At 36.3% G+C, this 16,142-nt stretch overlaps 1 protein-coding gene across 1 annotated transcript in view; it reads left to right on the top strand.

The window, feature by feature from the left end:
• bma (SCY1-like protein bma) overlaps positions 1–16,142 on the top strand; it is a 167,102-nt gene that overhangs the window by 92,271 nt on the left and 58,689 nt on the right. The window contains exons 3-4 of the mRNA XM_074086703.1: positions 6,199–6,423; positions 15,642–15,809. Coding sequence (XP_073942804.1) covers positions 6,199–6,423; positions 15,642–15,809 — 393 coding nt within the window. The remainder of the gene's footprint in view (positions 1–6,198; positions 6,424–15,641; positions 15,810–16,142) is intronic.

Genomic DNA, 16,142 nt, shown 5'->3' with positions numbered 1-16,142 from the left:
TTTAAAATATGCGTATGTGAGTATACTCATTTACTAAGCGACTGGACGATTTGGATTAGATTTGATAATGACAAGTAGGCTGCTTTGTATCCAGATATTCCCACGGGATCTAGAATATAATTTAATCCTAAAATCTTAGCCATTAAGTCTTGATGCCGAACATTTTGCAAGGGCGTTTTCATGGTAAATAATAAATATACTTTTTTGACTCAACTCCCGAATCTAATGCTTCACGCAAGCAAAGCCGCGGGTTAAGGCTAGATGTTAATATTTTTGGAAAAGATTGTACCTGTAGTACTTAATCGTTGCAATAAATCATAAAAATTCAAACAAAAGCCCTCCCTTTCAGCGTTTAAAAGCTGATGCACCAAATTGAGTGCTGTTTTCGTTTATAGCATAATAAAAAAGGTTTTACTGTCCGATAAAAAATTAACAGATCCTCAAATCGTCCGGGGGAGTTGCGAGACAAAAAAAAATATTACAGAAGTGTCGATTTTGTTCTGGCGGCTGCGCGTACCTACCTACATGGTGTTCAATATTACCAAGCCATAGGTCACACCACACTCAGAAAATACACTGGTTGAAGAACTCGCAACAGAAATAGTTTTAGTTAAAATATTTAATTTTAAATAATAGGGTTTCCTACTTTTTTTTTAATAAAGTCCTAAAAATTCGCAAACCATTTTATGATAATTTCCTAAAATACCATTGAGCTGTAATTTGATGTACCGAGAATAGGCAGATTAATTTGTTAATGATATTCTTTCTGGACGGAACTTCCCAATAATTAATAATACTGATACGAAACTTTGCATTTATATTCCTTTTGATGACGATGTGTTTATGTGATACATACGACCTAGCAACTTTTGAAGAAATTCTTTAATGATAGTACAATATGAAACTTTGCTTGTACATTCGTTTTGACATAACTTGATGCTGCAGCCAGACTCGTATCCTCACCAAGGAAATCCTTGATAGTTGATAGCAGAAACATGAAAGTACGTTAGGTACGTAGGTACGTGTTTTGATGACACTGATAAAAAATAAGCTTTACTTTGAACCACCTTTGAACCAAGATCATTAAATTTATTACATTACACAATTTATAGGATATACAAAAAGTTACGAGATTTACATAAGTTAATAAACAAAAATACCTACAACATACATTTATACAAGTTAAATCTCGCGACAAGCTTTTGCATCTATTCTTATGAATTACGTTATGTTATAAATAAATTGTTTTGGTGAAATTAACGGTTACTTTCTTCTTTTTAGAGCATTTGAATAAAAGCTTGTTTTTTAATATGTATTTTATGTTGACGTACCCACATAAATATATTTACATCGTATCTAATATCCCTACCGAATTTTTATTCAATCCGTTGACTACAAGTGAGTGAAGTTCAATTTAAAACATTCGAAGACAACTTCTATCCCAGCCTATATACGTCCCACTGCTGGGCACAGGCCTCCTCTCAGAACAAGAGGGCTTGGTCCATAGTTCCCACGCGGGCCCAGGGCGGATTGGGAACTTCACACGCACCATTGAATTGCTTCGCAGGTTTGTGCAGGTTTCCTCACGATGTTTTCCTTCACCGCAAAGCTCGTGGTAAATATCCAATGTAATACCGCACATGAATTTCGAAAAACTCAAGAGGTGCGAGCCGGGGTTTGAACCCACAACACTGCTTGAGAGGCGATAGGTCAAACCACTAGGCCACCACGGCTTATCGCTTACTTCCTTATAAATTGATCATTAATAAGTTTAATAAGATCTTGTAATATATGTCGGTGGCCGATCGTAAAATCCGCCAGATAAGGCAATTCCTAGGCATATCGCGAAATGGCGCCATTTCATGATATGCCTAAAAGTTGGCCAGGCATATTACGATGTGCCTCAGAAACAGTAGGTTCGGCAGATCGATTAGAGCAACGCATTCGTCGATATTCCTAGCTCTATACCGGGCACATCGTGATACGCCAAAAAAAAGAAAAAATTAAGTACGACGAGCGAAGCGAGCGTGCCGCGACAGCAGCCGGCGAAGTGTCAGAACCGATATGGCGGCGTTTCATGATATGCCTAGGAATTTCATGATCTGCCTAAACTGCTCAAATCATTAAATGGCGGCGTTACATGATATGCAGGACTTTCATGATCTGCCTAAACGTCACTAAGCAAATCGTTAAACGGTGAGTTTTTAACGATATGGCGGATGTTCCCTTAGCCAATTCATGAAATGGCGCCATTTGACGATATGCCTATATAGGAATTTCGTGATCTGGTGAATTTTACGATCGGCCGCCGACATACATATATATAAAAAGAATGAAATAAAATATGGATACCACTTTCTATACAAGTAGTGTTTTTTGACATAAATTGTTTAAATATGGTATCACTTTTACAGTTAAATTATTTAGTTTCTACCTCTTCTACTATTCATCTAATTTCTACTGTTCTACAGTATTTTGTTGGTGTCACAACGATGGATAAAATGACTATACATACCTTAGTGCTTATTAATATTTTATAGCTTATTGTGAATAATGAAGCCGTGGTGGCCTAGTGGTTTTACCTATCGCCTCTCAAGCAGAGGGTCGTGGGTTCAAACCCCGGCTCGCACCTCTGATTTTTTCGAAATTCAATTGCGGAATTACATTTGAAATTTACCACGAGCTTTGCGGTGAAGGAAAACATCGTGAGGAAACCTGCACAAACCTGCGAAGCAATTCAATGGTGCGTGTGAAGTTACCAATCCGCACTGGGCCCGCGTGGGAACTACGGCCCAAGCCCTCTTGTTCTGAGAGGAGGCCTGTGCCCAGCAGTGGGACGTATATAGGCTGGGATGTGAATAATCCGTTGAGTAATTTGATTTCTGATACATACAATATACTTGTACATATCACGCATGTACTCGTATTATACCTACATAGCTGAATTATTAGACATTTCTTCAGAAATAAAAGTAATTGCCCAAGCGCTTGATAAAATTGTAAAAAAACAAGTGTTTAACAAAAACCGGAAATTTTAACGAGAAAAACTGTGGCTGTGGGTTGGTACCGGGCCCTTTCGCTCCCGGCACCGGGGCGGCCGCCGGACGCCGGTCGTTTCCCACAGCGCGATAGGTGAAAGGGTTAAGGCTGGTGTAATCAATTGTGCGACGAAACGGAACTAATGAAGGCTTTTGTTGGCCCCGTTACAATGGTAATCCTGACAAAAATACAATTTAATTGATCTCCTGATGGGTAGTTCTATAACCGTTTCAACCGCTATTAGTTTCCTGACACATGTACTGTCACCTGCATTGATTGAGCGGAGCGTGCATAAATATCTGAAACGCCCTACATACCCTACAAATAGAGTCGTGTCAGATGTTTATGCACACTTTGTTGTGTCAGATATTGGTACTGGTGACTGTAGGTACCTATTTATTGATATATAGGAACCTTCCATTCAGTAAATAAATAATAACCTTTCTTCATAGTGTTCAACAAAACCGTGGCATATTAGACCTCTAGTATTTGAAAAATAAAACTGCATTCTCTTTTTAACCGATTTCAAAAAAGGAGGAGGTTCTATGTTCCAATGTTTTTAAGTTAGTTATTAATTACTTTTTACCAAGCCAAATTTACTCAAAATACTTATTTACTGTCGGTTCTGTAACTTCGTAGGAATGCACTTTTCTATGCAGTTACATAGAAAAGTGAATACTTTAGTATAGGGACCAGACCATACGACTTATATATTTAGCTTGTTTTTTTTTTACCGTCAGAACTTAGCTGGCAATGGCATAAGGCTAAAAAAAATCAGTTTATTTTTAATTAGACATGTATAAGTAGGCAGCCCAACCGAATAGAAACTGTTATGCATCTTCCAGTGTTATGTAACATGCCAAGGAAAAACACTACGTCTAAGATATTTCCTTCTTACCCAAGTCTTTCTTGTTGACCGTGTAATCGATGTCAAACAAAAGCTTGTTCGGATGACTACGTGTACCAATATACATACCTATACGAATATACTTATATTAATGTCTCGTTATATAAACATGCCCATAAGTACATAAGCAAACGGTAAGCTTAGACCGATATCGGTAAAATATTTTACCGCCGATGATAACATAATTTAAGGCAAGTATTATGTTTTGTAAGGGTATTATGTTTTATTTTATTAACAATTATTTGACATAAAGGGAATAACAGTGAATTTAAAATATATGCCAGTACAAAGTTAAAAGTTTTTGACGAAACGAAAATAATATATCATTGTGCGTCTTTAGTCTTCACCCGTGGCTCCGCTTGGTTATTCGTGACAATCATTCATCAAGAGTGGCGGTTAAACAGGAATTACGAACACTGAACGCATTGTATATCGCATAGATGCTCGGTGCATTTAACGTGGAACTGTAGTTAATCAACTATACACTCACTTTAAAACTTTCGTATTTATAGTTGTGCTTGGTATCTAATTTAGACATTAGATGCAATGCTTTGGTCTGCGACGTCGTCTTCGTATAACATTATGAATGACTAGTTGGCATCATAGATAATTTACTGAACACATATACGCAACTGGGGAATAAGTGCCCTGAATAAAACCTTTCAGCGTCTATCCGTGGTTCCGTAGTGAAATCACCATCATACTAGGAAGGAGACATTATAAACAATCTGAGCAGAATTGTTTTTGATTCGACTTTAATTCTAAATATAATAATAAAGAATAGTTGGAAAGTACAGATACGCCATGTTTATTTAATAATAGTACCTACCTAAGTAGCAGTTCTGGCCGTGGTGACCTACTGGTTTGTTGGTAGTTTTTTTTTTACATTCATAAGTGTTTGCTATAGCCTAAATTGAAAAAAGATATTTTGATTTTGACTTGGGCCTGACAAAATAGAGGATCGCGGGTTCAAACCGCACCTCTAAGGCAGCATTTCCACCAGAGATGTGCGAGGATGCGTTGCGAGGAATAATGTTTTTCATTAACCAATAGAAACGCTTCATTTACCTCGCCTCGCTCCTCTCAGCTGTTTCCACCAGAGATGTGCTATGCGAGAATGTTTAAATGAAGCGTTTCTATATTGGTTAATGAAAACACATGCCTCGCAACACGTCCTCGCACATTATTGGTGGAAACGCTGCCTAAGTGGGGAAACCAGAGCAAAAGGGCGAAGCAATCCAATGGTGTGTCTGAAGTTCCTGATCCGCACTCGCAATCTGAGACAAGGTCTACTTTATGATATTAGTAAAATTTAGTACACGAAAATTACAAGTAATTAATCGATATTAAAAATAAAAGCCAACAATGCTTTAAATTATTATTTACGAAAATTGTAAGAGCTCATGAAAATATCTTTGTACAATAAAGTAAAGAGAGTTCGTAGAACATTAAGAATATAACCAAATTTATAAGTACGATCAAAAAAGTTTTATACGGAAAAAGTTTCAAGAATCATGGCAGATATTTTAAATGAAATTCAAAGGAAGCTCTTGAAGAATGTTAAGCGTTAATCGCTGAATTTTTAATCTGTTTCAGTCTACTAAGAGTCCGTGTGCTAGTATTTAATTAAATTAATTAATTATAATACCTGGATTCGTTTACAAGGTTGTTTTTTTTATTAATTCCTAAAAAATAATTTCAAAACAAGTGTATTTATGGCTATAATCGAAATAAAGGCTCAAATGAATATAACATGTATTATAACATATTTGTATCACTCCCACGTCATATAAGAATAATATTATAATCTAAACTTAGAACAAACAACGCATTTTTTTAAGTAACTACTCCGCGTAGCCTAATGCCGTTTTCGTCAGTATTTCATTATTTTTTCTTAACAGTTAACTTTCGCACGAAATATTACAATGTTCATAACGGTGCAACCAATTTCCAGAAACAAATTCAAATTCAAATACGTTTATTTGTCAAACATAAGTGAATACAGGTGGATATAAATGACAGGTAATTTTCAGTAACACTGCCTATATACCAAGTACAAAGTACCTAATCAGTCTAAATATGCAAAATTGTTACGACTGTTAGAAAATATTTATCTGACCCCAAACCGTAATTGTCAATTTTCTAAGTACCTAACTGATAATGATAGATAACCTTTCTATTGCATTTTATAATTAACATGAATACCTATTTGCCAAACGCATGTCTGTACGACTGTTTTTTTATTGTTGCAGGAATGCTCAGTCTTCATATTCGACAAACGGATAGCGGAAAAGCTGTACAAGCCAAAACGCAAAGAAAGTATGCTTGACCGCATACGCGCTTGCGTCGCCCAACTGGAAAAACTGCGGCACCCGAAGATGCTACAGATTATCCACACTCTTGAAGAGGGCCACAATACTGTTGCCTTTGCTTCAGAACCGGTACTCGCCAGCCTCCACAATATCCTAGCTTGGCATGTAAGTACAGTGTCTGTAGACAATATAGGCTGAAACTAAAGGGTGTCTGACCATGGGGCTTTAAATCCAAGATTCGATTCCACGGGCATAACTGACCTATATTTGTTCTACAACTTTAAAAATATGACCACTGTTAATATATTAGATGCTATGTCGCTGTATAAAATCTGCCGAGGCCTGTACAATAGTGAAGAGTTACTAAATAATAAAATAAAATTCAGAGTTCCACCTCGATGCAGAACGCGGTCCCTGGCCCTCTTCGCAGTGCCCACATAGGGGAGCAAAGCCGGAACACGCGCGCCTCTGCGTCGTCTATATACTGCATACAATAAGTCCCTCTTTTCTGTCGATATCTTCAACACGACCATGAACCAGTTCAGAAATCAAGTTTTTAAAATAATGTCCAATCATGGTTAGTGAGACGGATTCGCATAATTTAGCTTGATACGTGAATTGTCCGGATTTGTTTAATTGTTTCATCATTTCATGAAATATAAGTGAATCTCACGGTAATTTCATGTTCAAATGTCTAATCATCTTTCCCAGCAAATGTAACCAATGCATTTTTTGCCCATTGAACGTTTTCTTTGTTTTTTGCAGCATTACTAGATTTAGTTTTAACCTGTTGTTGAGTACTATTATTGGTAATACTTAATGCGTTCCTACTTAATTTTTGTTAAAATTATTGGAATATGTTGTGGTGAAAATCGGTAAGGAGGTAGATTTTTTTTTCAGATTACCTGTAGCATAATATATTTTTGTATGATTCTATCTCTGTTGGTTCTCCAATAAAGTAAAATATAATAAAGTAAAATAAAATTTCATATTTTTCATACAGATTAATAAATGTAGTTTTCAATGTATGCAATACAATACAAAATTGACAGCACATTGATAAGTATTTATCTTAGAGATGTTTATTTAATAAATGTAAAAACTAATTTAGGTATAAGTTAAGTTATACCGCGAGACAGTGATAACACCGCCACGTACCATAGGTACCTATGTAGGTACATACATTGATTTAACGACTAAACTTTGAGAGTTGAGAATCAATAAATGATCTAATATCAAGTTATTTGAATATGTTACAAAACTAAACTATTAAGTAGTTATACGAGTAGAATCGAACCTTGAATTTAAAGCCACATGATCAGAGACAACCTGTAAATAGAGTATTTGAGTGCTAATGTAATTAACTTTTTCACTTATCCAACGAAAATCATACGATCCCCAAATATAAATCCAAACACTAGATCGAATGGTTCACGCGAGCGAAGCTAAGGGTACCTACAAGTCGAGGTAAATATGTGTGCAGCGTACTCAGGCTTATTGTTAGGTAGGTAAAGCAAATTGGACGTTTCGTATGTATATTTCAGTTTTTTGTGTGGTAATTCTAATTACGAAACAAATCAATGTACCTACCTGTTATGAATCAATTTCGTTTCGATGTAGATTAATATACTATCAGAAGATTTAAGGATAATATATAATAGGAAGAAATACGAGTAGACATTTTTGTTACGATGATGATGATTAAAGTTATTCTTATTTCCCAATATTTGAATTTAGATTCGATCAAAATAAATCGAGAACTTATACACCTATTTTCATACTTCTAAGTCCAGAATTGAGAAAATTTCCATACAAACTTTACCCCCCCCCCCATTTTACCTCTTTAGGGGGGAATTTTATCCATTTCAACTAGATACATAATTTTAATTTTTGCTGATTTGGGACCATTTCGTGACATACAACTTTCTTAATTTTTAAACCTTTTTGTTATGCTACGTTACTTTGTCACGAATAAATGATTTCTATTTCTATTTTTTTAATTGTAATCGAGAACTTCTACACCTAATTTCAAACTTCTAAGTCTAGAAATGAGAAAATTCCATATAAACTTCACCCCCTTTTTCACCCCCTTAGGGGATGAATTTCTAAAAATCCTTTCTTAGTGCTCACTTACATCATAAAAAGAACCCCTGTACCAAATTTCAAGTTTCTAGGCCCAGCGGTTTGGGCTGTGCGTTGATCTATAAGTCAGTCAGTCAGTCAGTTTCTTCTTTTATATATTAGATATAATTTTTAATGCAGCTTTAATAGAAGTCAACAATGTTTATTATGTTAAACCTCCTATATTATATTGTATACAACGTATATAAAATTGTGTGGTATTATTTTATGTATTAGTTTATTTCTAATTGACTTGGGACGGCCAAAATGTTGCTCTGAAAATTCACCCATTTAGCGTTTGGAAAATACTCACTTTATCAAGTGTTTATGTACTTACGAGTACAATGTTCGTTACTTTAGAAAAATCGGGAAGTAAAATTTAATTTAAAGAAGTGAAGAAAAAACTAGAATTGCTTTAAGCGATAAAAAACGTTGCAATAATCTTATCTTGAAGATTTAAGCTGTGATATCATTCAAACAGATTTATGGTTGTCACAAGTTTTAATTGACAAGTACATTTACTTTAATCCACCACGCGGATGCATATGTACCATCGAACAAATTGAATCATGACCCAGGGTGGAACCTTCTCTTAATAAATTTCACTATGATTTCCTTGGCATCAGTATCACAAAGGTTCCACCCTGGGTGTCGATTCAATTTGTTCGACTGTACGCAAGTAAGTAGGTACTTACTATCAAAAAAATTCAACTGCACATTGAGTGCTGCGCTAGAATAACAACAATAACTAATGCGTTCGCTCGTAGTTACCTATGCATTATAACGGAGTCCGGTATCTCAACGTTGGTCAAAGCAAAGCAACGTCAAAGCATGCCCCGTATAATGCCTACGAGTTCGTACCAACGATGTACGTGCGTGGCAGTGGGCGGGGCACATTGCTCGCAGGACTGATAGCCGATGGGGTCAGAGTCAGAAGGTTCTCGAATGGCGTCCGCGGACCGGGAGACGAGCTGTCGGTAGGCCTCCAACAAGATGGAGCGACGACTTGGTTAAGATCGCGGGATCGCGTTGGATGCGGAAAGCACAAGACCGATCTGAGTGGAGAGCCTTGGGGGAGGCCTATGTCCAGCAGTGGACGTCTTTCGGCTGACATGATGATGATGATGAAGTACCAACGAGTCAAGTTATGAATGCCTGTCGGTCGACCGATACCATAGCCACTCTTACCCCAATGCCCTTAATGTGAAAATTTCATTGCAGCAAATGCCTCGTTTATGGCCAATACGCACCGCTAGAAGCGCTGCCAATTTACCCATAGATAGTAATCACACAGAGACCTTTCATTGTGTGTGTGCAAACTTAAATAGAGGCTCAGAAAATGAAAAATCTCGCGGTAGGTGAGAGCCACACATCGTTTAAACATACGGTCGCAGAGTGATGTTTGTACTTCAGACTTCAGCATCAAATATTTACTCGCGAAAATTTATACAAACAAGTCGACTTTCAGATGCTGATATTTATCTAATCCGAAATTTCATTTTTATTTTCGCTCGACATAACCTATTTTCTCGGAGCCGTATTAAGTGAGCGAATCTCCATCGTTATTTATGATGACAAAGAATATTCACAAGTGAAGACGAATCGTCAAGTCATTTATCAAAACGTCAAAGGCGCTATCTCGGGAACACATACTTATTAGAAATAATTAAAATAAAATAAGCCGTTAATGTTTGCTCGCGTGGTACAGAACAGGACGTAATTTTCTAAGGTTTCGCACTAAGGAGGAAAAAAATGAGTTCACATCTTTGCTGTTCTTTGCAGTGGATTATTACTCCATCGCTATTCAGTTAAAACCTTTCATTGACAAGGTATTGCACTTCTTGTTACTTTTATTTAAGCAAAGATTACCACCAGTATTGTTCCAGAAAAGTAGTTTAAGTTAGTCCGTAATCAGTTTATACCTACTACCGTAGCCTACTACGAGTAAATGCGTGAATTACCGTGGTCGTGCTTTTGTTATCAAACTAAAGAATTTGAAAAACGTTCAAAAGTGGTTGGCAATATACGTAAATATAGAACACGTTTGTTTTCGAAACAAATGAATATATTTTCAAGTTAGCTCCAATGTAAACAAACTTTAGCTGTTCCCTTTATTTGAAGTAACACATTCATGTGAATTGCCATGTGACAGACAATAGAAGCGATTGTTCCCTGAATACAATGCAATAATCACAACAATAATGCACAGTGCTACCATTGAGTTCACTAACTGTATCTGAAGCAGCTTTGCCCATCTGTCTCCTGTAGCCGTAGCTCTATTCTATTTTATCATAGCCATATGGCCGTATTCTCCCATCTGTCTTCTGTAGCCGTAGCGCTATTCTATTTGTCAGCGTGGTGATAGTACCTAAGTAACGCGGAATTGGACGCTCCGGGCTAGAATTCTCGCATCTACTTGATTAATGGTTTACCTTTGACTGCACACCGCTTGTTAAAGCTACATCTTCCAAGTTCCCGTATGTCGACTGCAAAAATCAATTTAGGTAATTTCAACGTAGAAGCGATATTCGAGCTGATAAGGAGATTGACTTGTAATCTAATCCGTGTTGGCATCATCATAATCATTGGGTACGATATTTCAATATAAATAAATAGGTACCTAATGTTATAATATTGACTTCTGTTCTATACAAAATATTGATGTTTTTCCACGCTTCCCAAATTCAACACGCAATTATCCATCTAATAATTTAACGAAAAACGAGCCTTTTTTTAAGCCCAAGAATTTTATAAAGCTTTTTAAAGGCTGAAATTTCGTTTATTGCATTATTGATCCAGAAATAAAGTCAAAATCATTACGTTGAATTTTGGCTTTCCCGATCATATTTTGTGTGCCCATCTCGTATAATTTCTGTAGTTCTTAGTAAGTTTAGAAGGATTGGAAGGCTAAAAGACTAAAACCTGAGAAGACCTTAAAGTTATTTGGGAGTCTCGTTGAAAAGGACTTCTTCATTAATACGTGTAGCCCAATAGATTTTAAAGTCGAGTGCTCTTAAATACCATTGGGTTTCTCTTTTCAGGGCCAAAGAGCTTTTTAGCCTTAGGTGAGCCTTTACAAAGGGTTAAGTATATGGTTCGAGTCTATCTCCATACTTATAACAGATCTGTGGTGCGCGTAGAGGTTATGAAATTATTTTAAAATTTTACATTAGTCACAATTAAAAGAAGCGTTTTTGCTGACGGTTCCAACGGTTTAAGCAACGGACATTTGTTGCAACAGACTGTACCAATTAATTGTTTGAGCTTGAGTTAATTGAAACCGTCATTCAGTTTCAACAATCAAACAATGTTAGTTTCAGTACACAGTTGCTCATTAGTATATTTCATAAAAAAAATATTGAAAGCTACCATTGGCTTTTAGTATTTTATTTTGGTGAAAATGAGAATGGCGGGATGATTTGGACGCATATCAAGTACTCGTAGGTACCTACTTAGAGTAACAGGACTAGCAGGAGATGCCTCGACACAAGGAAACGAGAGCCTTTGCCCATCAGTGGGACACTTTAACGGGCTAAAAAAAGAGAATATCTGATAACTTTATTTACGAGTGTTATTAATAATACATTATTAACTAAATAAGCCTGGAAAAGTAGGACGAGCTTGGGGTCCATTTAATAATACGAAGCCAGCAATTGCTGTTCCGGCCGAGGCGATTACAGTGATAAGTAAATACAAATGTACATACAAAGACTGCTCAAATCATAACCCTTCTTTCTGTTGACGGATAATAAGGAAAGAACAAACAAAAATACCTAACAAAAATAATGGAAAATATAATTAACACAAAGTAATTAATAAATAACGAAACAATCCGCTGTCTCCTTTTATTTTATCAATGTCATTTGAAGATGTTTATTTTTCTATAGCCAAAATATTAAACTTATTTTAGTCTTGTACTTTCATTTTATATTAGTGTTTTTACTTTTTTTAAGTTGTTAACTGGGCAACAATGCTTTTACAAAGCTCCAGCTATTTTTTACATTTTAGACTAGCTTTTGCCCGCACCTTCGCTCACACTGAAGTTGGGGTAACGTGGAAGAGTTTATTTTCTTATAGTTATACTATGCATCATTTTCCAGTGACGTTGCTAGCGTTAAATTTACTCACCATCTTTTTTAATAACTTTTTGACGAAAGATATTTTGACGAAAATGTAACGATAGCTACTTATGCAGCAGCACTAGCGACATCTATGTTTCGCTCTCATCGAGAGACGTCAACATTCTTTCGGAACCAACCGCTCACCCAGACAAGAGATGTCGCTACTAAGCAATCAAATTATGATTGGTTATTTGGAGTCTTTTTGTATTTTTTATTTCAACTCCAAATTTGTTATTTTTACGGGTATCCCGTGAAACCATATAATATATGATATTTACGGGTATCCCGTGATATGGTTTCACGGGATACCCGTAAAAATAACAAATTTGGAGTTGAAATAAAAAATACAAAAAGACTCCAAATAACCAATCTTAACAGAGCCATCTGTGGGCACGGTAGTGCCCCCGCCAAGTCGAGCAAAACAAAACGGCCGTACCATACTTTTCTCGAAGCCATTCAGGCTATTTTCAACATTCATTTTTCGGGGTAAAAAATAGCCCATATGTTATAAACAAACTGTTCTGTCTATCTTTCTCAGTAATACTGAAGTGAAGCAGCAGTGCTTGCACTGTTGTGTTTCGGCGTGAAGAGTAAGACAGCCGGTGAAATTACTGGCACTTGAGGTATCCCATCTCAGCCCTCTAGGTTGACAACGCATCTGCAAAACCCCTGGTGTTGCAGATATTTATGGGCGGTAGTGATCTCTTACCATCAGGAGACCCACTTGCTCGTTTGCCATCCAGTCGAATAAAAAATAATAATAATAAAAAATCCCTGTTCGCAATCCCTGTATGCAAATTCTTTCAGCCCTTTAGGCTTGAAGAGGTAACAAAACACACACACACACACACACACACACACACACACACACACACACACACACACACACACACACACACACACACACACACACACACACACACACACACACACACACACACACACACACACACACACACACACACACACACACGGACGCACGCACGCACGCACCACCACGACCAAGAAATGATTTACCACCCTAAGGTGTAATGTCATTTGTAGCTCACAAGTCAATATGACAATCAGCTTAATTGTTTTATTACTGAAGTAGGAAATTGGTAAAGCACTGTCTTGGTCGACCATACTTTTTGCACCGATATTTTAATGCTGGGATCAGGATAAAATCATTAAATCTCATCCTCTTGGTATACGAGAAAAGTCATGAAATTTGGCAATGTTGTTTATAACGTAACATCAATAAAGACGATGACGTAATTTTTGAGTATTCCCACGGTAATTTAGTAAAATCCCGGTTTTTTTATGTTATTTTGCCAAAAACAATATAAAGACCTCGAGGTTCATAAATATTTATATGAACTAAAAGTTTTAAAACTAATGTGAGTAGATACTTCAGCAAATTAAAAGTCAAAAATACTACCTGGGATCGGAAGATAAATGTTGATGAAAATATTATACAAAATGTTGCCCGACTAATTTCTTGAGAGTAACAAGCGAATTGGCAAATGGGTCAATAACTCGTCTGAAAAAAGTGAGTTTAGTGTAGTTAGTATGATTAATTTTATTTCAATTGCAAATCCAATAGTTAACGCATGCGAAGCCGCGGGTAAACACAAACATACGTACAATGCCATCTAAAGAAAATAAAAGAACTAAGTACAGTCGAGTTCAGAAAATTGTGAGCAAAAATTTGATCAAAAATATCTGAACCCGACTCTATTGTTAACGGCGTGCAAGCGTGTTCAGATATTTTTGATCAAATTTTTGCTCACAAGTTCCTCAGTTTGTTATGAACTCGTCTGTAGGTACGTCATATACGTACGCCTCGAGCAGCTCGATGTATCTTCCTATCGTGCTTTAACTTTCCCTGTGGAAATTGATTTTGTAGGGTGTGAGAGAAATTTGAATAACGGAAGGCAAAATTAACAATTGAATCAGGATGTGTCCTGTACGGTGCTAAGTACATCTAGCAGCTTCTGTCGAGTCAAGGTGATACCCGTAGTAATTTAACCATTAGAAATGTGCATGCAAAACACATATACGTCATTATTCATTATCATTCAACAATTTAATTTTGATAAAACAATTTTTTTGAACAATTCCTTCAAAATAAAACCCTATATACTTTCTCAATTAGGGTGCTATCTTGTAGGGTTGGAAGGGTTTCGTTCGATCCCGTTGGATGAGACATTTTTAACCCCTAAGCAAAAAGAGGGATTTTATAAGTCTGACGCTAATGTCTATCTATCTCTCTGTTTGTGGCATCATATTAGCTCTCAAACAGACGAACCCATTTCAATGCATTTATTCACTTGAAAACGAGTTTTTTTGCGGTTGTCGTGCCTTGCCGTTTTTGAGATACCTACATATTAAACTTTGAAATAACAATATCGGGATTTTTTCAACTTTTCTAAGTTTAGAACTATAATAATTAAAGCGAAGTTTGACGTGATACCCGCGAGATTCTCAAACTTCATATATTCTTTGAAAGGGAGCGCGAAAGTTCTCATACTTTTCGCTAGTTATAGGTACTGTAATGAAATGAAAATGAAATGAAATGATATTTTTATTCCAGAGGTACGTCCATAAAAACAATCAAACAATCAATAACAATTAAATAAAACAAATCAAATTAAATTAAATCAAATAATTTAATGTTTATAATGTAGGTAATGTTTGTCCGAACCATCGTTTGTAATTTTTTTTTTCCACTGAATCCTAAAATGATTCTGAATTTTATAAATGGAATGTTATGGAAAACTATAGGTTACCTACACTGAAAAGAAAGATTTGCTAACAGTAAAAAAAAATTTTGTTGTTTGTAACATAACTTGAGTGACTACAAAACTAAGGCCTACTAGTAGCTCAAAGTTAGGTGATGTCTTACAAAATCAGTTTTGCAATATTAGCATTAATTTGGTTCCTAATTAGTAAATTTTGGCTAAACGTCAAGTAGCCCAACTAGTTCGGCTATCCTTTTTTTTCAGTGTAGGTTTGTTTTATAACAATTCTGAACAATTATAGGATCCAGAGAAAAAAGAGATATGACTTATAACAAAGGATCATTCTGACAAATACTATGCAAATACAAATATTATTAATTAGTGGCAACAGAATTGTTGATGTGTTATTTTGTTGCAGGAATCATCACCCATCCTGCCAGGCGCGCAAGTCCCGATCCAGCCACACCCCGTATCACTGGTCCCTCCCGGCATGCAGAACCAGCAACCGAACCCGTCCACCCAGCGACCTCCGTTTGCGAAGGAATACTTCTTCTTAGACATCGAATTACGATACGGTTTGCTTCAGGTAAGTAATCGGAAATAAAAATTATATCATGGCATATAGTTTGTTCAGCGATTCTCGGTTATGAATGAACTACGAAACTCTATCTTGGACGTGTCCGACACGCTCTTGGCCGGCGGTTTTTAACTGAAAAACTCATTAGTTCAGCTAAACCTGTTTCTTTTCTTTTATTTTATTGATATTATCGCTACTGCAAAAGTAATTCTGTCTCATTTTCGGTCTTCACGGCAATCAGCACTACTGATCTTAATGAAACTAAGTAGGCAAGAAAATAGCTTACTGTTATATTAGAAAATGGCATGATTCCCGCAGGAAACGACCAATGGCTAGCTAAGT

Source organism: Choristoneura fumiferana, chromosome Z, assembly GCF_025370935.1.
Source record: "Choristoneura fumiferana chromosome Z, NRCan_CFum_1, whole genome shotgun sequence".
NCBI lineage: Eukaryota > Metazoa > Arthropoda > Insecta > Lepidoptera > Tortricidae > Choristoneura > Choristoneura fumiferana.
The sequence above is the reverse complement of the archived record's forward strand: the minus strand, read 5'-3'. Positions and strand labels throughout refer to the sequence as shown.